The sequence below is a fragment of the Argiope bruennichi genome, chromosome 8, assembly GCF_947563725.1.
Source record: "Argiope bruennichi chromosome 8, qqArgBrue1.1, whole genome shotgun sequence".
Classification (NCBI taxonomy): Eukaryota; Metazoa; Arthropoda; class Arachnida; order Araneae; family Araneidae; genus Argiope; species Argiope bruennichi.
The window spans coordinates 113,989,935-114,013,681 of NC_079158.1; the positions used below are offsets into that span (position 1 = coordinate 113,989,935).

A 23,747-nucleotide genomic window follows, 5' to 3' on the forward strand; every position below is an offset into this window, starting at 1 on the left:
TTTTTTAAGGAGGGAGAAGAAACGAATTGCAAGGGACTGTTGGACTACGCCCACGAGTTCGGAGTCCGAGAACCAACTGAGTTTCAAGGAAGCCTTCGATTTTAACTGTTGTGTTTCCTACTACAGGTGTAAAAAATTATTTATTTAACCAAGATTAGAAAAAGTTGTCCTTTTTGTATATATATGGCTGTAAATTAAAGAATTGTCTGGAAATTCTGCTTCGTTATTTGATCAGCCTAGATCAAGACATTACAATATTCTGAACTATGCTTCATTTCCACATTCTTGTTAGATTGATGATTATGAAAGCCATATGATAGCAAAAACTCTCACATTAATTTTTAGAAATTTTAATGAACCTATAACTGCATTTCTGAGTTTCTTAAGCGCAATTAAGCATCCTTACGTTCACACATGTATAATTATGCATGTTATCACTTTTCGGACTTCAAAAAGTTAACACGCATTAATAAAAATTAATTGAACAAACCAATTATATGCATGGTTTTCTTAAGTAAATGCTAAAATTTAATATTTTTGCGATAAGTAAAACATTTGTAGGTTATTTTTACATTTAATGCACATAAAAAATTAGTAAGCAACTATATAAAGAGACAAAAGTAAATTTTGCTCATTTTTTATTATTTTAATCAATTTTTTACAATAGATATAATACAAAGTTTCTCGTGCATATTTCATGAAATATAAAAATAAAAATAATTTCGTAACCTTTATTCTTATAAAATTATGATCTTATATTAAAACATTTAAATTCAGAATTTCAATACACACAACTTCACAAACAACATATAAAGCAAATTTAAAAACATCCTAAATATAACATTTGCTATGAAGTCCATTCAATATACAGTCCAAGTAAAAATGTTGGCACATTACATGTAGAAGTCGAGGGCCCTCTTGTTGAGGCCCAGTCGCTCCAGGATCTTATTGAAGTACTCCTTTCCGATCTCTTTGAGGTTCTGGAAAAGCTCCTTGGCCTTGTTACTCAGGTCGATCCTTGCTTCTCTCAGTTTCTCCCGAACCTCACGCAGCTAGTTATCGAAAAGAAAATAATAAAATCAAGCTTTGTTTCTAAATAATAGAAAATTAATGTCCAACACTACTTAATTTATGTTTTCTTTGCTAACGTATATGTTATCACTTTCCTTTTTCTAAACATTTATCAATTATATAAAGTAAAATATACAATCTTCAACCAAAGCCCGATAATCAAATAGACAAGGTAAGTAACTGCCTTGGGACAAGTAATTTTGGGGGGACCTCGGAAGAGTAATTTAAATTTGCATTTTTATCTAATTTATAAGAACTTTGCCCTCGGAATTACTCAAATAAAACTCAACAATAGTTTAAAATTTTAATTCTTCTTCTTCTTATGTATACTAATTACTCTTCTTCTGATTGCTTCTTCAGCTGACTATCCCTCCACCACTGAACGATGCAGTGTCGGCAGGATTTGTTGTGGTTTAACTGCTGTCTTTATCATAACCCGTCCATAACACCGGCCGATTCACCGAACTGACATCCTCTTCGAGGAGGTTGACCCCCAGCCACAAAGTTGTCAATTTTTGACCTTCCTCCTCATCTTCCTGAGCACCTATCTTCCTGTTAAGTGAGGAGCAGACCACCACTTTAAGAAAATCTCCTCAAAATACTCAATATGCCACCAAATTCTCGTACCACAACGAAAGAAAGGCAAACACTTTAAAACTTTAAATGGTAAAAAGTACTGTTAATTTTTAATATCGTGTCTGTCAGAGTTTTGAGATTTTCTGGCGCCATCAATATTGTACTTCAAGTCATTATTTTCAACTTCAAGATTCTTTCTTTATTCCTAGACCTCTATGCATTCTTTTAAATAAGGCTAAACAGTTCCGATTCTTCCACCCTTCTACTTCTTAATTAATTACTTTTTGCGTTAAGTTGTTTCATAGTAATTTAAAATTAGTGTTCTTTTATAAATAAAATTGTTGATTTCTTAAATAAAGAATGCTTAAGTTGTGTTAAAAAAAATTCAATTTTTTTTTATTATTATTTTAAATTGCTTTTAAATTTAAATATATATTTTTTTATATCTGAGATACTAAAATCAATTGAACTTAAAATGAGCCATAATTAAATATTTCAGTTCGTCAAAATTTTCTATTTAAAAACTATTAATAGAGCGATTAATTAAAAATTAATAAAAAATATTTTATTTAAAATCTTTGGGTGAGGAAGTTATTTTACCCGGAAACTTGCATTACTAAACTCTTTTGTAGCACTTAATAGTTTTTATTCGCCTATCTGAAGTATCAGCCCAATATGAGAATCACTAAAACTGCCATTCTTTGTATTAGCTTATCAATATTCTTTTAATATTTTTTTTTCATCATGACATATAATATAAATTACTTATGAGTGCCCCCACACACTTTCACAAGCAAATACACAGAAAAATATATATTTTTAGGTAAATATTTTCAGATGTTAGAAATATGTTTTATTAAACTGTAAAGCGGCTGATATGCCACTCATATCTACAAATTGCCATATCTTGCTATAGTGATTGCTATCGAGCCAGATACACGGATACTTTGCTTCTCTAGCTCTATCTGAATCACAATGTGTGAATGATATTTAAAAGTATTCGGTTTAGGGAGTTTTTTCGTTACTTCGAATGTGAGAATCCACTTCATTTAGGTGCAGAACTCAGTGACTTCGAGTTAATGAAGATTTCCACAAAGCTAATCAGTTACCTTCTGAAGAGTCTCTTCCTTGACCCCCTTGCCAGATTCGATGGCTTCCTTGAGTTTTTCCAGGATTTCGTCGACGTGCTCCTTCAGTTTTCGACCCAGTTCAGTCTTCGGTCTAAGATAAAATATTCATAAAAAAAAAGAATTTTTCACCTTTCAAATACAAAATAATTACACAGAAGGTAGGAAAAAACAACTATCATTGTATTTTTTTTATTAAAAATACTTAATAACTGCTGTAAGTCGCTTTGAATTTTATATATTTTATTTAAGTAAAAAAAATAATATGATCTAAAATCTTCTGCAATTCCCAGGGTTTGGTAAGGCAATACTTTTTATTAATTTTCTAAAGTAAACATTCCCCTAGTTTAAATTTTTGTGAAAATTGCCAGAGTACTGCCATTTAATCCACCCAAATGCCAATGTTGAGTGGAGAGATTTTATGGAAGTAAGAACAGATATGCTTATATAAAACTGACCAACAGAATATTATACAACCGGGAGGGGTTCTTCCAAAACTTTCTCACATATTCTGTAATAAAATTGACATTCCAAAAAATGCCTGACATCACGCTGACGCTAAATAGTTTGAAATATGAGATTTTGGCGTGAATTTAGCATTTTTACTGAATTTAACCATGTCATTCTCGGCGATTTTTTAGCTATTATTTTCTGGAATACGGTTAAAATATCCAAGAATTAAATTTTTGCTTCAGACACGATTCTCGCACTCGGTTGAAACAAAAATGTGACACAGAATTGTAGTCACAAAATCCAATACCAAATTTTATGTATATATGAGTTATTACATTTTTGAATGATGGCGTTTATATAAAAGTACAGACCGACAGACAGTCAACCTGTGGTTGCATTTGGCTCAAGATTTGATAGATGTCTACATTATAGATGTTAAATCTATGTACTGAATTGTATCTATCTAGCTCTCTTCATTTAGTTATAGCGTTAACTTATATTCGAGCAGCCGGACAGACGGACTTCTTTTGAACAGTTTTTGCTCAAAATTCAAAAAATCTGAATATTTGGTGTATAGACAATATACCAAATTTTAACTGTCTTGCTGAAAGCGTTTTTGAGTTATCTTTGTCACAGACAGACAGACGGACATTTTTCAAAAATGTGTTTTTGGAACTCATGGTGGTTTGAAGCTCGGAGACTCGTTAAAATCTTGAATTCGAATTTTTTCGGCAATTACAAATTCTATTTTTTACTAGAAATAAAAAAAGATAAATAAGCCATGCATATTTCTGGAAATTTAAAAATCGCTTAGCAATTGAGAAACCATAATTGAAACGATAAATTGGGATAATTTTAACTATTGCTTGAATGGTGTATACGTTGTCGGATTTGATTATAAAACTAGATTGCTTTCTGTGTATGAATCGAACAGTAATCACTACCTCGACATTTAAAGCGCTTTAATCTCAATACGTTACATGCCATTAAGGTTACAGTAATACTAATTGAATAATAACAAACTATGTATGTATTTCCTGTTACAGTAACTTGGGATTTAACTTAATTTTATTTATTTTGATATCTTCATATAAATAAAATTACTTATTTTTTATTAAAATTACACTTTTTATTTAAAAAGTTTTATTTTGTTCCAATAAATCTATTTTATAATACTTGTATAATTATTTCCCAAAGTTGAAATTTGTATTATGAAAACAATGTCTAAAATACTCTGTCTATTCGAATAATAATTAGTGTAAACATTAATCAACTCTAAAGCATTAATAACCAAAAATTGAGGATATTCAAATAAAATATCGGAAGATTCTATTAAACATCATATCCTATTTATCCTCTCTAATAAACAGTTATTTTTAAAGTATTTTCAAATCTCAGCAACATTAACACAATCATAAATATTATTTACAAATAAAGCACTGAAATTTTAAAGTTTTTGATAAATAAGAATTAAGTCTTGATTGTATACTTCATAATGTCGTATAGTTGTTCATTAATTAAACAAGAATTCACTCATATTATCAGGTAAATTTAGTTATATTTAAAAAAAACTGATTACAAATCAATCCTTACTCGTCTTCATCAGCGAAAAGCTGTTCAACGTGGAAGTGGGCAGCCCTCTTTTCCACTCCGAGCCTGTCGAGGATCTTCTTCCAGTAGTCCTTGGCCTTCTCCTTCAGTTTCCCGATGAGCTCCTTGGCCTTCTCGCCCAATTCGACTCTCAAGTCCTTCAGCTTGCCTCGAATTTCCTTCAACTAAATATTTCAAATGCAAATAAAAAAAGATTAATTATCAAGTTAATTTTCAGAATTATAACGTTTATTAGAAAATAATTTTAGCATTTTCACAAATTTATAGTTGAATTTTAAACGAATTACCTTTTCTATAAACTCTTCCTTGACATCTTTTCCCTGCTCAATGGCTTCTTTAACCTTCTCTAAAATCTCCTCGAAACGTTCTTTTAATTTTCTACCCAATTCGGTTTTGATGTCTTCACTATAATTAGACAATTAATTTTTAATTTTAATTGCAACTAAAAAATGTAATTTACTTTAATTAAACCCCTTCTAAGAGAAAAAGCAAACGTTTAATTTTCACTTATCTTTATTTAGATCCAAAATAATTTAGCATTAAATAATATCATACGTTATTGTGGAACTCTGAGAACATTTGGAATTTGCTTACTCGGCATAAAGAGCAGTTTCTCTATCAGGGTTCAATTTGTCCAAGATCTTCTTCCAGTAATCCCTGGCCTTCTCCTTCAGGCGCTCAATGAGTTCCTTAGCTTTCTGACCCAATTCGACTCTTAATTCTCTCAGCTTTTCACGGATTTCTTTGAGCTAACGAAAATCATAGGGCAAAATCATTCATAAGATTTGAAAAGGGAGAAAAATGTTTCTAGACGCATTTTGTCTAAAATATATTTAACTTATCCGAATCTTAAATCAAAGAGTTTTATTTGTTTCATGTTGTTTATTAAGTTATTAGTATTTATTGTTAAAATACAGTGAGATAATTTAGAGAATTTTACACAGCTGTTATAGGATATCACAATAAGATATTGTATTCAGTATTTTTAATTATCACAAACATCTTCTTCATGTCATAGAGTCAGCATTTCTAATTCAGTCGTTTACTTACCTTTTCAACCAAATCTTCCTTGACAACCTTTCCATTCTCGATGGCATCCCTGATTTTTTCCAAAATTTCTTCGAAACGTTCCTTCAACTTTCTGCCCAATTCTGTCTTGACATCATCACTGAAAAAAATTCATATTGAATATTTTGAATTCAAATTCACTTCTAAGCCCCAAAGATCCAGTATTTTTACCTAAGTAATTCAAACTCTGATAAATTAGCTTTTCAGAAGGCTAAACTAGTAAATGATTCATTGAAATCTCTAAAATATATTAATTAGGAAATTTTAATATATGAGCATATAAATTTTCATTTCTTCTTCTTGAGCTCAAAATGAAAAACGGAAAAAGCCTGAGCAGCAGCCAAAAGGATAACTACTTTTTTACAACAAAAAAATTCTGCATCTTTAAGCTATCATAAATATGAGAAATATTTCCTGAATGTTATATTGGTATTGAGATTTTGTTGAATGCCTTGTAGAAAATGATAATTTAATGTAAAGCAGTATATATTGTTATAAAAAGTCATAATAATTTTTAATATTACTTACTCTGCGTAAAAGACATATCGTTCTTCAGGATTCAACTTGTCCAAGATCTTTTTCCAGTAATCTTTCGCTTTCTCCTTCAGACGCTCGATGATTTCCCTTGCCTTTTGTCCCAATTCAACTCTCAAGTCCCTCAACTTTTCGCGGATTTCCTTCAGCTAAAAAATTAAACGTGAAAGTTATATTGAAGTATTTTTCTTGAATTGCTGTAACTATTTTAAATTGGGAAAATTAAATAGATTGTTTAAGAAAACTAGTTATATATTACAAAGATGTTAAATTATGGTAGGAGACAAATTTGTTTTTACCTTTTCTATCAAATCTTCTTTGACAACTTTTCCTTGTTCGATGGCCTCCTTGACTTTTTCCAAGATCTCTTCAAAACGTTCCTTCAATTTTCTGCCAAGCTCAGTCTTGATGTCTTCACTACGAAAAAAAATTGTACATATTTATCACAGTTCAGAAACAATAATGAAAACTTTTCTTATAAAAAAATTACTATATGTATATATAGTAATATACATAATTACTATTTTCTTATATATATTACTATTACTATATTACCATTACTATATTACTATAGTATATTTATTTCTGATTGGATTGCGAATCTTTTTCTATTGAGACAAAAATCATAAAAATTTCAAATAAATTCTAACAGTAATCTGACACTCTAAATGTGTTTTATATTCGCTTACTCGGCATAAAGGGCAGATTCTTTATCAGGGTTCAGTTTATCCAAGATCTTCTTCCAGTAGTCCTTGGCTTTCTCCTTCAGGCGCTCAATGAGTTCCCTGGCTTTCTCACCCAATTCGATTCTCAATTCTCTCAACTTTCCACGGATTTCCCTCAGCTAAACAATGAAGATTAGAAATGTTTTACAAAATATGCGAAAGCACAAATGCTTTTTTTGTGTAATTTTTACTAAAAATATGTTATAAGTTTCAGGATCTTAAATTATGAACCATCATACATTCAGACTGTTGAATCAAATGTAAAATTATAAATATAAAAACAATTTGAGTAACTATGATTGGAAATCATAATAAGAAAACGTTGCGTTCGTTTTAATGATTTATAAATTATAAAGTTTTACGTCTTTATCAATTAAGCGAGATCAAATAAAAAATTCAATTTTTAATTACCCTTTCAATCAGATCTTTCTTGACAACCTTTCCATTCTCGATGGCATCCCTGATTTTTTCCAAAATTTCTTCGAAACGCTCCTTCAACTTTCTGCCCAATTCTGTCTTGACATCATCACTGAAAAAAATTCATATTGAATATTTTGAATTCTAATTCACTTCTAAGCCCCAAAGATCCAATATGTTTGCCTAAGTAATTCAAAATCTGATAAATTAGCTTTTCAGAAGGCTAAACTAATAAATGATTCATTGAAATCTCTAAAATATATTAATTACGAAATTTTAATATATGGGCCTATAAATTTTCATTGCTTCTTTTTGAGTTCAATATGAGAAACGGAAAAGACCGGATCAGCAGCCAAAAAGATAAGTACTTTTTTTTCAAAAAAAAAAATTCTGCATGTTTAAGCTATCATAAATATAAGAAATATCTCCTGAATGTTATATTGGTATTGAGATTTTGTTGAATTCCTTGTAGAAAAGGATAATTTAATGTAAAGCAGTATATATTGTTAAAAAAAGTCATAATAATTTTTAATATTACTTACTCTGCATAAAAGACATATCTCTCTTCAGGATTCAACTTGTCCAAGATCTTTTTCCAGTAATCTTTCGCTTTCTCCTTCAGACGCTCGATGATTTCCCTTGCCTTTTGTCCCAATTCAACTCTCATGTCCCTCAACTTTTCGCGAATTTCCTTCAGCTAAAAAAATTAAACATGAAAATTATATTAAAGAAATTTTCTTTAATTGCTGCAACTATTTTAAATTGGAAAAATTGAATTGGTTTTTTTAAGAAAACTAGTTATATATTGATAAAATGTTAAATTATGGTAAGACTCAAATTTGTTTTTACCTTTTCTATCAAATCTTCTTTGACAACTTTTCCTTGTTCAATGGCCTCCTTGACTTTTTCCAAGATCTCTTCAAAACGTTCTTTCAATTTTCTGCCAAGCTCAGTCTTGATGTCTTCACTACGAAAAAAAATTGTACATTTTTATCACAGTTCAGGAACGAATAATGAAAACTTTTCTTTTAAAAAATTACTATATGTATATAAATATACATAATTACTATATTCTTATATATATTACTATTACTATATTAACATTACTATATTATATTTATTTCTGATTGGATTGCGAATCTTTTTCTCTTGAGACAAAAATCATAAAAATTTCAAATAAATTCTAACAGTAATCTGACACTCTAAATGTGTTTTATATTCGCTTACTCGGCATAAAGGGCAGATTCTTTATCAGGGTTCAGTTTATCCAAGATCTTCTTCCAGTAGTCCTTGGCTTTCTCCTTCAGGCGCTCAATGAGTTCCCTGGCTTTCTCACCCAATTCGATTCTCAATTCTCTCAACTTTCCACGGATTTCCCTCAGCTAAACAATGAAGATTAGAAATGTTTTACAAAATATGCGAAAGGACAAATACTTTTTTATATAATTTTTGCTAAAAATATATTATAAGTTTCTGGGTCTTAAATTATGAACCATCATACATTCAGATTGTTCACTCAAATGTAAATGCTATAAATATTAAAAAAAAATTGAGTAACTGTGATTGGAAATCATAATAAGAAAATGTGGTATTCGTTTTACTAATTTATTATAGAGTTTTGCGTCTTTATCAATTAAGTGATATCAAATTTAAAATTCAATTTTTAATTACCCTTTCAATCAGATCTTTCTTGACAACCTTTCCATTCTCGATGGCATCCCTAATTTTTTCCAATATTTCTTCGAAGCTCTCCTTCAATTTTCTTCCCAGTTCAGTCTTGACATCGTCACTACAGGAAAAAAAATCATGTTGAATTATTTGAATTAATATCTGTATTTATTAAATACACTTTCCAACATCTATTTAACCCTTAAATTATCTGTAATAGGAAACATTTTCTGAATGATGTATTAATTTTGTTTATTGAAAAGTTTGGAGAAAATATTGATTTCAATTAAAATTAGATATTGCTATTAAAAAGCATATTACTTACTCGGCATGAAAGACATATCTCTCTTCTGGGTTCAGTTTATCCAAGATCTTTTTCCAGTAGTCCTTGGCTTTCTTTTTCAGATGCTCGATAAGTTCCCTGGCCTTCTCACCCAATTCAACTCTCAAGTCCTTCAGCTTGCCACGGATTTCCTGCAGCTAAAATATTAACATTTGATAAAACATAAATATTTTTCTGTGATTACTGTTATTATTTCGATTTGAGAAAACAAACACAAATATCTTAGAAACTGTATTACAAGCAGAAAAAAAATTACATTTTTTCAGAAAAATAATTAAATTTATGTTCACCTTTTCTATCAAATCTTCTTTGACGACTTTTCCCTGTTCGATGGCTTCCTTCACTTTTTCCAAGATCTCTTCAAAGCGTTCCTTCAATTTTCTACCAAGTTCAATTTTGATGTCTTCACTACGAAAAAGAAAACGTTAATCTTCACGATAATTTTATAATGACAACTAAATCGTTTCTAACAAAAAAAGCTAAAATATTATTTACTCCTAATAGATTGTGAAAATAATTTAATTCAGTCCAATTTCTTACAAACCTCAAATGAGTTTCGACATTAATGAAATAGGCTTAAAAGTCGTTGATATTCGCTTACTCGGCATAAAGGACAGATTCTCTATCAGGGTTCAGCTTGTCCAGAATCTTCTTCCAATAATCCTTGGCTTTCTCCTTCAGACGTTCAATCAGTTCTCTTGCCTTTTGACCCAACTCGATTCTCAATTCCCTCAACTTTTCACGGATTTCTCTCAGCTTAAAAAATAAATAAATAAATGAAGATTCATTATTTATCACAAAATGTGTAAAAGCAAAATATCCTTCTGTGTTAGTTTTACAAAATATTTTACGTTGTCTATTTTTAAATTACAAAACTTTATTTATTTTGTTCGTTTCAATTGAAAATGCGATAAAAAATTAATAAGATTAATTAACAAATCATAACAAAGATTTTTAAAAAAAATAACTAATTTTGTCTGCACTTTTTAGACATTATATATTTTTTTTTATCTTTTTATCGTGGAATTATGGCCTATTTTTAAAAAAATGGAAGCAGAATTATTTTACCTTTTCAATGTATTCTTCTTTCACTACTTTTCCTTTCTCGATAGCGTCCCTTATTATTTCCAAGATTTCTCCGAAACGTTCTTTCAGTTTTCGGCCCAATTCAGTCTGCACATCATCACTGGGGGAAAAATTAACATTAAAGGTATTGAATTCTATTAATTTTTAATACACTTTATAATCATAAAATTGACCTAAAATTTTAAAACTATTCCAAATAAAAGGAATATTTTCTTTATAATTTGATAAGAACAAATTATTTATTAGAAAGTTTCGTAAAAACGAAATTGTAAGCAAAATTATATCATGTTATCAAATTCCTTAATGTTTGATGTAACTTACTCGGCATAAAGAACATATCGCTCTTCAGGGTTCAATTTGTCCAGAATCTTCTTCCAGTAGTCCTTGGCCTTCTCCTTCAGACGCTCAATGAGTTCTCTGGCCTTTTGACCCAATTCTACTCTCAATTCTCTTAGTTTCTCACGGATTTCCTTCAGCTAAAGATATCAAGGACAAAAAAATATTTTATTTTTCAATAGAAACAAAATATTTATGCATTAACAATTTTAATTTTTAAATAGGAACTCTTGTTCTTAGTAAAATATATCATATCATAAAGAAATCTGCATCGTTTTAAGAATAAGCTCAAAATGAATTACCTTTTCAATTAAATCTTCTTTGACAACTTTCCCTTGCTCAATGGCTTCCTTGACCTTTTCCAAAATTTCTTCGAATCGTTCCTTCAATTTTCTGCCCAATTCGGTTTTGATGTCTTCGCTACAAGGAATGTGTAGTTTATTGGATTGCAGTATACTTGCCATAAAAATTAAAGATTCAATATACTCAAAATGTGTCTATAGAATTTTTATCTATTTGCTCTATATTAGTAAAAATTATAATTTTGGAATAGCAACCGTCATGCTTAGTGCTTTATATTCGCTTACTCGGCATAAAGAGCAGTTTCTCTATCAGGGTTCAGTTTGTCCAAGATCTTCTTCCAGTAGTCCTTGGACTTCTCCTTCAGGCGCTCAATGAGTTCCCTGGCCTTCTTGCCCAATTTGACTCTCAATTCTCTCAGTTTGTCACGGATTTCCTTCAACTAAATAATTCAATACGAAAATTTATAAAATGTCCAACTTTGTAACTAGTTCAACAATCCTAAGATTTATATAAGTGCAATCATAATATTGTGTCTTTAAGAGATAATGCTTATGATAAATTGAAAGAAACAGATTTACCTTTTCAATTAAGCCTTTTTTGACCACCTTCACTGTTATGACGTCGTCACTGACTTTCTCCAAGATCTCTTCAAACTGTTCGTTCAATTTTCTTCCTAGTTCTGTCTTAATTTCATCGCTGAAAATAAATTAATGTCATATTATTATGAATTTTAATTGCATGTGTGTCAATTTTAATGAGCTTACGCGTAAAATGTGCTTTATATAAATTTACACCTATAACCGTTTTCGCTATTTTGGCTTTCATTTAAAATCGTAATTACATGTTTTTCATTTTACTTTCTCGTATAAGCAGTGTAGAGAAATTATAGTAATTGTCAAAAATTCGAACTCGAGATTTTTACGAATTTCCGTCCGTGTTCGAGACATCCCTTAATTCCAAAAACACATTTTTGGAAAAATATTCTTCTGACTACTGTCTGTGACAAAGATAACTCAAAAACAATTTGATTTATAGGAATGAAATTTGGTAAACTGTCATTGCACCGAATTTGTTGATTTCTATCAAATTTTGAGTAAACTCAGTTCAGAGAAAGTCTGTCTGCCCAGCTGTTTTAATAGAAGTTAACATGATAACTATAATACGAAAGAGGTGGATGGCTAAAATTCAACATCTATAGTGTAAATATCTATAAAATTTTGAGCTAAATCTAATTTGTGGTTGACCATTTGTCAGTATGTACCTTCAGAAACATATCAACAAGATAACTCGAAAACGTCCTGAATTAAAAATATTAAATTTGGTATGAGATTTCGTGACTATGAGTATAGCTTTTGCACAAATTGTTGCTTCAATCGATTGGAAATAATTAGTCGAAAACACAAATTCGTTTTTTTGGATACTATCAACAACATGCCAGAGCTTAATCGCCAAAAACTCGCCAAGGATGACGCTGTGGTGAATAGCATATAAGTCAGTTAATAACTACGTTACACGAGCATATACTTTTGTATCCTGTTTATGTTACAGGACTGCAAACCACAAGGTCCCAGGTTCTATCCTCGCGCATCACCCATACCGCTAAATTGGTGACCTCGGACGATGAACCTTCAACCATCGTAACAGCTATTGTGGCGCCATCTACCGGCAACCAAAGTCGTCAGACTCACTTGACGCAGCAACTCAAAGTCGTTATACTCATGTGACGCAGCATCAGCAACCACTCACTCACCCACGCTCTCCATAACGCTTGGCGCTACTCAACTGGGTACAGGCCCATTAAACAACAGCTAATACATCACCACTCAATAGCCATATCGCTCGTCACACCTTCGACTCACTGGAGGGAGAATCTATGATGAATTGCATATAAGCCTGTTAACAACAACGCTACACGAGCATATGCTTTTGTATCCTGGTTATGTTACTGGACTGCAAACCACAAGGTCCCAGGTTCTATCCTCGCTCATCACATACCACTAAAACGCTATAGATTCAATAAAAATGCTAAATTCAATTATTTGTAACTATTGTACGCCAATGCCATGCAAAACGTTCCCTGTTATAGTATCTTTTTTAGAGAATATACAAGACAGTTCAGGAGAGACCACACCCGCTGATTCTGTTTGTTTATGAATAATTAATTTGTCTATTATAGTCTTTTTTATCTATTGATTCCTTGTTTCCAATTCCTCACTTGGAAATAAAGGAGACTTATTGTGGCAATTATCGACATATTGATGCGGATAATTTTTGTCTCAAATATATTAATAATCCAGAAAGTACTACATGTCTTTATTAATAAGTAAATCATGAACAACCCATTATAATCATAAGATTTTATAATACTTAAGTCTTCGCTATCTCTTCCCTCACTTACTTAGAAACCTATCATGTATCAAGTGTCATATTTAACTGGATTTCTTTATATTGACTTATTTGAAACTCACTCAGCGTAGAAATCCTCGTCGACATATCGTTTGTTGTTGTCTGGGTTGAGCTTGTCAAGGATCCTCTGCCAGTAGTCCTTGGCCTTTTCCTTCAACTTTTCAAGGAGTTCCTTAGCCTTGGCGGTCAGATCAACCTTCAACTCTTTCAGCTTTTCACGGATCTCCTTCAGCTAGAAAGGAAAGAAAAAGTTTAGAATAATCATTAATTAGTCATTAAATTAAAAAATATTGATAGGATAGAAAATATTTTGGAAATATTGTCTTCAAGAAAAAGAAATATGATAGTTAAGTGCAGATCCTACCTTTTCGAAATAATCCTCCTTGACTACTTTTCCCTTTTCGATGGCATCTTTCACTTTTTCAAGGATCTCCTGGAATCGTTCCTTCAATTTGTTCTTGAGGTCCTCAAGATTTCCACTGGACAAGAAATCATTTTAATCAATGTCATAAGGTTTGTAATTTTGCTTCGTTTTTATAAAAAAAATTAATTTTGCAAAACAATTAATTAATGTAGATTTCCAACTCCAAATTCACAATTGTACGAAGACTAGCTTTTGGTAGAATAGAACAAAAGATTGATGTCAGATTGATTGATACCAATTTGATGTCAGTTTTTGAAAATTCACAATTCCATTATGACTAGCTTTTGGTAGAATAGAACAAAAGATTGATGTCAGATTGATTGATACCAATTTGATGTCAGTTTTTGAAAATTCACAATTCCATTATGACTAGCTTTTGGTAGAATAGATCAAAAGATTGATGTCAGATTGATTGATACCAATTTGATGTCAGTTTTTGAAAATTCACAATTCTATTATGATTAGCTTTTGGTAGAATAGATCAAAAGATTGATGTCAGATTGATTGATACCAATTTGATGTCAGTTTTTGAAAATTCACAATTCTATTATGATTAGCTTTTGGTAGAATAGATCAAAAGATTGATGTCAGATTGATTGATACTAATTTGATGTCAGTTTTTGAAAATTCACAATTCTATTATGATTAGCTTTTGGTAGAATAGATCAAAAGATTGATGTCTGATTGATTGATACCAATTTGATGTCAGTTTTTGAAAATTCACAATTCTATTATGATTAGCTTTTGGTAGAATAGATCAAAAGATTGATGTCAGATTGATTGGTACCAATTTGATGTCAGTTTTTGAAAATTCACCATTCTATTATGATTAGCTTTTGGTAGAATAGATCAAAAGATTGATGTCAGATTGATTGATACCAATTTGATGTCAGTTTTTGAAAATTCACAATTCTATTATGATTAGCTTTTGGTAGAATAGATCAAAAGATTGATGTCAGATTGATTGATACCAATTTGATGTCAGTTTTTGAAAATTCACAATTCTATTATGATTAGCTTTTGGTAGAATAGATCAAAAGATTGATGTCAGATTGATTGATACCAATTTGATGTCAGTTTTTGAAAATTCACAATTCTATTATGATTAGCTTTTGGTAGAATAGATCAAAAGATTGATGTCAGATTGATTGATACTAATTTGATGTCAGTTTTTGAAAATTCACAATTCTATTATGATTAGCTTTTGGTAGAATAGATCAAAAGATTGATGTCTGATTGATTGATACCAATTTGATGTCAGTTTTTGAAAATTCACAATTCTATTATGATTAGCTTTTGGTAGAATAGATCAAAAGATTGATGTCAGATTGATTGGTACCAATTTGATGTCAGTTTTTGAAAATTCACCATTCTATTATGATTAGCTTTTGGTAGAATAGATCAAAAGATTGATGTCAGATTGATTGATACCAATTTGATGTCAGTTTTTGAAAATTCACAATTCTATTATGATTAGCTTTTGGTAGAATAGATCAAAAGATTGATGTCAGATTGATTGATACCAATTTGATGTCAGTTTTTGAAAATTCACAATTCTATTATGATTAGCTTTTGGTAGAATAGATCAAAAGATTGATGTCAGATTGATTGATACTAATTTGATGTCAGTTTTTGAAAATTCACAATTCTATTATGATTAGCTTTTGGTAGAATAGATCAAAAGATTGATGTCAGATTGATTGATACTAATTTGATGTCAGTTTTTGAAAATTCACAATTCTATTATGATTAGCTTTTGGTAGAATAGATCAAAAGATTGATGTCAGATTGATTGATACCAATTTGATGTCAGTTTTTGAAAATTCACAATTCTATTATGATTAGCTTTTGGTAGAATAGATCAAAAGATTGATGTCAGATTGATTGATACCAATTTGATGTCAGTTTTTGAAAATTCACAATTCTATTATGATTAGCTTTTGGTAGAATAGATCAAAAGATTGATGTCAGATTGATTGATACCAATTTGATGTCAGTTTTTGAAAATTCACAATTCTATTATGATTAGCTTTTGGTAGAATAGATCAAAAGATTGATGTCAGATTGATTGATACCAATTTGATGTCAGTTTTTGAAAATTCACAATTCTATTATGATTAGCTTTTGGTAGAATAGATCAAAAGATTGATGTCAGATTGATTGGTACCAATTTGATGTCAGTTTTTGAAAATTCACCATTCTATTATGATTAGCTTTTGGTAGAATAGATCAAAAGATTGATGTCAGATTGATTGATACCAATTTGATGTCAGTTTTTGAAAATTCACAATTCTATTATGATTAGCTTTTGGTAGAATAGATCAAAAGATTGATGTCAGATTGATTGATACCAATTTGATGTCAGTTTTTGAAAATTCACAATTCTATTATGATTAGCTTTTGGTAGAATAGATCAAAAGATTGATGTCAGATTGATTGATACCAATTTGATGTCAGTTTTTGAAAATTCACAATTCTATTATGATTAGCTTTTGGTAGAATAGATCAAAAGATTGATGTCAGATTGATTGATACCAATTTGATGTCAGTTTTTGAAAATTCACAATTCTATTATGATTAGCTTTTGGTAGAATAGATCAAAAGATTGATGTCAGATTGATTGATACTAATTTGATGTCAGTTTTTGAAAATTCACAATTCTATTATGATTAGCTTTTGGTAGAATAGATCAAAAGATTGATGTCAGATTGATTGATACCAATTTGATGTCAGTTTTTGAAAATTCACAATTCTATTATGATTAGCTTTTGGTAGAATAGATCAAAAGATTGATGTCAGATTGATTGATACCAATTTGATGTCAGTTTTTGAAAATTCACAATTCTATTATGATTAGCTTTTGGTAGAATAGATCAAAAGATTGATGTCAGATTGATTGATACCAATTTGATGTCAGTTTTTGAAAATTCACAATTCTATTATGATTAGCTTTTGGTAGAATAGATCAAAAGATTGATGTCAGATTGATTGATACTAATTTGATGTCAGTTTTTGAAAATTCACAATTCTGTTATGATTAGCTTTTGGTAGAATAGATCAAAAGATTGATGTCTGATTGATTGATACCAATTTGATGTCAGTTTTTGAAAATTCACAATTCTATTATGATTAGCTTTTGGTAGAATAGATCAAAAGATTGATGTCAGATTGATTGGTACCAATTTGATGTCAGTTTTTGAAAATTCACCATTCTATTATGATTAGCTTTTGGTAGAATAGATCAAAAGATTGATGTCAGATTGATTGATACCAATTTGATGTCAGTTTTTGAAAATTCACAATTCTATTATGATTAGCTTTTGGTAGAATAGATCAAAAGATTGATGTCAGATTGATTGATACCAATTTGATGTCAGTTTTTGAAAATTCACAATTCTATTATGATTAGCTTTTGGTAGAATAGATCAAAAGATTGATGTCAGATTGATTGATACTAATTTGATGTCAGTTTTTGAAAATTCACAATTCTATTATGATTAGCTTTTGGTAGAATAGATCAAAAGATTGATGTCTGATTGATTGATACCAATTTGATGTCAGTTTTTGAAAATTCACAATTCTATTATGATTAGCTTTTGGTAGAATAGATCAAAAGATTGATGTCAGATTGATTGGTACCAATTTGATGTCAGTTTTTGAAAATTCACCATTCTATTATGATTAGCTTTTGGTAGAATAGATCAAAAGATTGATGTCAGATTGATTGATACCAATTTGATGTCAGTTTTTGAAAATTCACAATTCTATTATGATTAGCTTTTGGTAGAATAGATCAAAAGATTGATGTCAGATTGATTGATACCAATTTGATGTCAGTTTTTGAAAATTCACAATTCTATTATGATTAGCTTTTGGTAGAATAGATCAAAAGATTGATGTCAGATTGATTGATACCAATTTGATGTCAGTTTTTGAAAATTCACAATTCTATTATGATTAGCTTTTTGTAGAATAGATCAAAAGATTGATGTCAGATTGATTGATACCAATTTGATGTCAGTTTTTGAAAATTCACAATTCTATTATGATTAGCTTTTGGTAGAATAGATCAAAAGATTGATGTCAGATTGATTGATACCAATTTGATGTCAGTTTTTGAAAATTCACAATTCTATTATGATTAGCTTTTGGTAGAATAGATCAAAAGATTGATGTCAGATTGATTGATACCAATTTGATGTCAGTTTTTGAAAATTCACAATTCTATTATGATTAGCTTTTGGTAGAATAGATCAAAAGATTGATGTCAGATTGATTGATACCAATTTGATGTCAGTTTTTGAAAATTCACAATTCTATTAAGATTAGCTTTTGGTAGAATAGATCAAAAGATTGATGTCAGATTGATTGATACCAATTTGATGTTAGTTTTTGAAAATTATAAACTGTTCCTTTTTTTTCATTCTATATCTTTTTTTTTTTTTTTTTTTTTTTTGCCTTTTTTACAAAGCATTCAAATGTTGAAATATATTGCATTTTTCCCAAAGTAACTGAACAGCTCTGACTGATTTTTATCAACAGGAACTCGTATTCATCTTTCAACTTTTTTTAATTTATAGGAGTTCATGCACAATCTCAAATATTCATTGCAATAACTGAAACTGCTACCATTTTTTATAATAATTTTATCATTTTTCTAAAAATAAAATTTTTCTTTACTGATTACTTTTTGCTTTGGCCATTATTTCGCATAAAAATTAACTACAATAAATTTCAGCCAAAGTACATTTTTCTTAGCTACAGATAATGCAGGAACCAAGGAAATGCTTTATTTTTATACCAAACCGTATTTAATAATTTAAGGAAGTAATAAAATGCAGTACTCTCAGAAAAAAGATAGGATTTCTTTTTAAAGTTATTATGAGTGTAAAAGATTAATTTTAATAAATTCTTGAATAGATTTATAAATAACTTAATAATTGTTTTATGCAAAATTAGTGTAAAGGGGTCACTTACTCATCCGCATCGAAGGTTATATCTTCAAAGTCTTCGACAAATTCTTGCACATCTGAAAAAGAAATGACACATTTAATGAACAAATAATTAATAGGAAAAATTACAAAACTATTTTACATTCTTTTTTAATATTTGTTGATTTGATTAAATTATCATAAAATACAGCATCTTACTCGGTAACTATATATATCTATACATATACGATTCTGGTTCAGCTTCTAACTCTAACATTCTCGGATTCGAAGATCCTCCACGCTTTTGCGCATGCGTAAGGAAGGATTTATTTTATCCAAAATGGGGTGAGAAGTTAAACGAAAGCTGAAAATGCTTAAATATAGCAGGAGGGAGAACTGAGATTATTCGTAGAATTAGAAGGTAGAACAACGTTCATTTTTCTCATACTACTCACCCCATAGAGAAGTACAATCGTCGAAACGTTACTAATTTCGGGATCTTGAGACAAACAATATATATCATATTTATTCTATGACATTTAGCAAGCAAATGAAATGAAATTTAACTCTCTTAGAAATGTTTTTATCAGGACAGAAATCAAATAAAGAATGATTTGTATAAATGGAATACGAACTTTATATTGATTTTATACGATATTCTTTAGTATTCATTGGTTTTCTACTTACAAGGATTTTAACATGTTCAGATCCAAATTATCTAAATTTGCAGTTGCACCAAAAGCAAATTCGTAAAGCTTATGAAATAGGTAGATGGCCAATTGAAAACAATTGAATTTGCCAATTGAACCATGTTAAATTCAGATATATATTTACAGCTATAAAATGATATTTTGTTCAGGTCAGTAAAATTCAATTAATATTTTTGTTATATATCATTTAAAACAGAATAAATATAGAAATTTAATGGCATAAAAAAACTAAATAAGACTTCAGTATGAAAAAAAAAATCTACGTTCTAGGATTAGATTTTAGATAACTATTTATGAATAATTTTTAATATATTCAGAGCACACTAGTGTTTTTAAAGTGAACTGCAGAGATTTCATTTATAAAATTTTAGGTGATTTCTGAAACTTTCCTGAAATCATATAAAACTGATTCTAATTAAGTTGCTTAACAATCTTCAAATAATTAAAAATAAACACACAGTAAAAGAATGCGTAAATGTCTGAAGCTCCAGCCTTATGACTTCAGAGAGAAAATTTTCGAGTGTTCACTTTTAAATCCCAAATATAATGACGAGAATTAAGCCTAATCACATTTATTTATTATAGATACCCTGAATAAGCATGAGAGTTAAAACTGATCAAAAGAAATTACAGATTTAATTTTTAGTAAGAGAAAATTTCTCTAAATGAAATAACTTAAAATAGGATTGGATATTATAGAAAAGAGGTTTCCGCTTAGACTAATAACTGTTATCTATCTATATAAAACAAAAAGTGTTTTTTTTATTTAGAAAATGGATGAGGTTGCTGGAAGAAGTAAGAATTATTGATGCTATGCAGATGAGAGTTTTGGGTGTACTTAAAGAACTACTTAAAGTATGAAATATGGTTACATCTAATGAGTTTACCCAAAAGATACGAAAAAAATTGTTAATAGGTTGGAAGTACTTACCATTATCCTCAGAGGGCACAGGGATTGCCGTTGCAAGGGCTAAGGCCCCAAGGAAGAGCACAGCGAGAAACTTCATGGCGCTGAAAAAAATGACAAAATCTTAGAAAGAAGTGAAACATTTACAATTTTCTTGAATTTTTTTTTTCCATTAAGTAATGAAATATGTATAAAATGAAATATGAATATCAATAAACATGCGCAACTGTATACATGTATTCTACACAAAATACACTCATGTCCAAAATTAAGGTCACAAAAATGTTTTTCAAACTAATACTAAATGGCTACCAGTAAAATTTAAACAAATTATATTTTATATATTGTGGAGAACCGGTAACATGATATTAACCTTTGTTGTGGGATAAATGTTGTTTAGAATTAGTTTTTGTGGAACTACTGAAATTAGACCGTTTAGGAATCTGGGAATTTTGCCTGAAATTTTGTGAATATTGCATTAAAATAAAAAAATAACTTGTTTCCAGTGAGAATGAGTTCTCATAATCGTTTAGACGATTCCTTGAGATGGAGCGCCGTTGGCAGGCTTGAAGCTGGGCAGTCTCAAGCGGAGGTGGCTCGATGGTTACTAGTTGCACCGAAAGTGGTATCCAGGTTGTGTAATCAATTCTTAACAAGTGGTACTGTAACCAGGAAGGCTGGCCAAGGCCGTCACGGAGAAACGACGCCTGCACAGGATCGCTATTTGACATTAAGAGCACGACGGCATAGGCTGTCAAGGGCTCCTCGATTTGCTCGTGACCCTGCTGCTGCGTCTGGATTATGAATTTCCATACAAACAGTATACTGACATCTAGCAGAGAGGGCCCTTTACGCCCGGCGACCAGTTGACTGCGTCCCTTTGACAACATCCAACAGAAAAGCCGGGTTGTTGTGGTGACGAACACATCAGTCTTGGGCACAGCAAGAATGGCGGCGTATTCTTTTCAGTGATGAGTGGAGATTTACCACACAGAGTGACACTCGTCGAATCTTCTTCTGGAGAGAGCGAGGAACTCACTATCATCCCTCCTACGTAAAAGAAATCGACAGGATTGATGCCAGAGGAATCCTTGTCTGGGGTGGCATAATGTTGAGCAGTCGTACACCATTGCACGTCTTCGATGCGGGTATTGTTAATACACATCGCTATAGGGATGAGATCTTTGAAGCCTATGTGAGGTTGTTCTGGGTGCCTTTGGCCCAGACTTCATGTTTATGAGCGATAACGCGCTTCCACACAGAGCCCAGATCGTTGATGATTTGCTTGAGGAAGAGGATATTCGAAGTATGGACTGACCCTCGAGGTCTCCGGATCTGAATCCTATTGAACACGTTTGGGATGGTCCCGGAAGAGCCATTGCACAGAGTAACCCCCCTCCTAATACCCTCCACAAGTTAAAGGCCGCGCTTTTGGAAGAATGGGTTTTGTTGCCCTAAGCATTTATTGACACCCTCATAAACAGTCTGAAAGCTCGTTGCGAAGCCTGTATAGCAGTGAACGGTGGTCACACTCTATGTTAAGACAGGCTTTTCCCGAGATAAATGTTTTATCTCTGATTCATAATGTAACACTTTTTTATATACCCTGTTTCTTAATTACCAATTTAAAAAAATTTTTATGTTGTTGCGTGTCTATGTTCTTTCTTCCATTGTAGTGTACTTCTGTGCCAAATTTCGTGGTAAAACAGTGAATAGTTTTTCATTTTTCGCAGATTTTATGTTTATGATCGTAATTTTGGACATGAGTGTATATATCGAATACATGCCCTATAATAAGGCGAAAAGATAGAACTGGTTTTTTAAGTATTTTTTCACCTTAAAATCATTGAAGTCGATTTATGTCAAGTCAAACTTGTTTGGAAAACGTAATAATTTAATAGCATGTTGCGTTCTCTGAATTTTGATGTTATGTTTTTCATCCTCCTGCCAAATTCTGAATGGATTCCCAAAATAACTGGTGTGATGTATTTTATGTTCTTTACGGTTATATAAAATCATTCTATTAGCAATACTATTTTTTCTTTCTGTTATAAATTTTAAAGAAAAAGTATCTTGTTTGCTGTAACCCGGTATTTTAATGCACCGACATGTTTTAGACAACCCTGAATCCAATATGCAGATATCAGAATTGTGTTTTTTTGTCCGTATAATTTTGTTTTTTTACTGTAGAATTATGCATGGTGTACGCTTTAATCTTTACTGAATAGAAAATATCTGAAACATTACATACATACATACATACATACATATATATATATATATATATATATATATATATATATATATATATATATATATATATATATCCTTTAAATTAAAAATGGTGTCTAGTATAGCCAGGGAAGTAACGTGTACCTGTCGTAAAATTACTATACTGAATTTATTGAGACAAATTGCTACTTCTCAAGTAACAAAATAAGGAAGTTTCAAAAATAGCGCAAAAAATAAAAGAAGTCAGACAAAAATTCCAATTACAAAAAAATACGGTATACCATAACAAAAAGATAAAAAAAATCTCATGGAGTTATCTATAAAATTGGCGGAGATATTAGCAATTAAAAATTTCATCGAGTTATCTACAAAATTGGCATAGATATTAGCTGACTAGCTAAAATTTTAAACTGACTACGATTTGAAAAAGGGTTTGTTCTAAATTAAAAAAATGTATTCTCTGCTGTTATCATTCAGGCTTTCCGAGTAAAGCAATGAAGAAATGAAATTTAAGAAATGAAGGAAGTAACAAAAATAATTTTTAAAACCTGAAAACCATTCTAGGAGGGGGAAGGGGGGAATCTGAGTATACATTTTTAAAATTTTAAGACCAGCCTCTTTTTAAATCACTGAAAGTTTCTAATTTTAATCGCAAATATCTCCGTCAGTTTTGTAGGCAACTCCGCGAAACTTTTTCTTCTGTTTTTCTTGTGTACATTTTTCTAATTGGACTCTTTGGCCGCTTTCCTTTATTTTTCAATTATTTTCTGCAACTTCCTCACTTCGCCGCTAGTTGCGCTGTAACTTGTCGCCATAAAT

General features: G+C 30.4%; 1 protein-coding gene across 5 annotated transcripts in view; it reads right to left on the bottom strand.

The window, feature by feature from the left end:
• Window positions 1-755: 755 nt before the first annotated feature.
• Window positions 756-23,747, bottom strand: part of LOC129981124 (centromere-associated protein E-like) — a 119,539-nt gene continuing 96,547 nt past the window's right edge. The window contains exons 15-37 of one of the 5 annotated variants that reach the window (XM_056091814.1): window positions 13,787-13,956; window positions 11,897-12,014; window positions 11,603-11,757; window positions 11,318-11,435; window positions 11,001-11,155; window positions 10,662-10,779; window positions 10,195-10,349; window positions 9,884-10,001; window positions 9,576-9,730; window positions 9,254-9,371; window positions 8,810-8,964; window positions 8,432-8,549; window positions 8,125-8,279; window positions 7,577-7,694; window positions 7,130-7,284; window positions 6,740-6,857; window positions 6,435-6,589; window positions 5,889-6,006; window positions 5,433-5,587; window positions 5,126-5,243; window positions 4,821-5,002; window positions 2,757-2,868; window positions 756-1,052 (exon numbers count right to left, since the gene is read on the bottom strand). In XM_056091814.1, the coding sequence (XP_055947789.1) occupies window positions 894-1,052; window positions 2,757-2,868; window positions 4,821-5,002; window positions 5,126-5,243; window positions 5,433-5,587; window positions 5,889-6,006; window positions 6,435-6,589; window positions 6,740-6,857; window positions 7,130-7,284; window positions 7,577-7,694; window positions 8,125-8,279; window positions 8,432-8,549; window positions 8,810-8,964; window positions 9,254-9,371; window positions 9,576-9,730; window positions 9,884-10,001; window positions 10,195-10,349; window positions 10,662-10,779; window positions 11,001-11,155; window positions 11,318-11,435; window positions 11,603-11,757; window positions 11,897-12,014; window positions 13,787-13,956 (3,198 nt within the window). In that variant the 3' untranslated portion in view covers window positions 756-893. The remainder of the gene's footprint in view (window positions 1,053-2,756; window positions 2,869-4,820; window positions 5,003-5,125; window positions 5,244-5,432; window positions 5,588-5,888; window positions 6,007-6,434; window positions 6,590-6,739; window positions 6,858-7,129; window positions 7,285-7,576; window positions 7,695-8,124; window positions 8,280-8,431; window positions 8,550-8,809; window positions 8,965-9,253; window positions 9,372-9,575; window positions 9,731-9,883; window positions 10,002-10,194; window positions 10,350-10,661; window positions 10,780-11,000; window positions 11,156-11,317; window positions 11,436-11,602; window positions 11,758-11,896; window positions 12,015-13,786; window positions 13,957-23,747) is intronic. The other 4 variants (XM_056091813.1, XM_056091812.1, XM_056091810.1 and 1 more) reach the window with 4 other exon arrangements.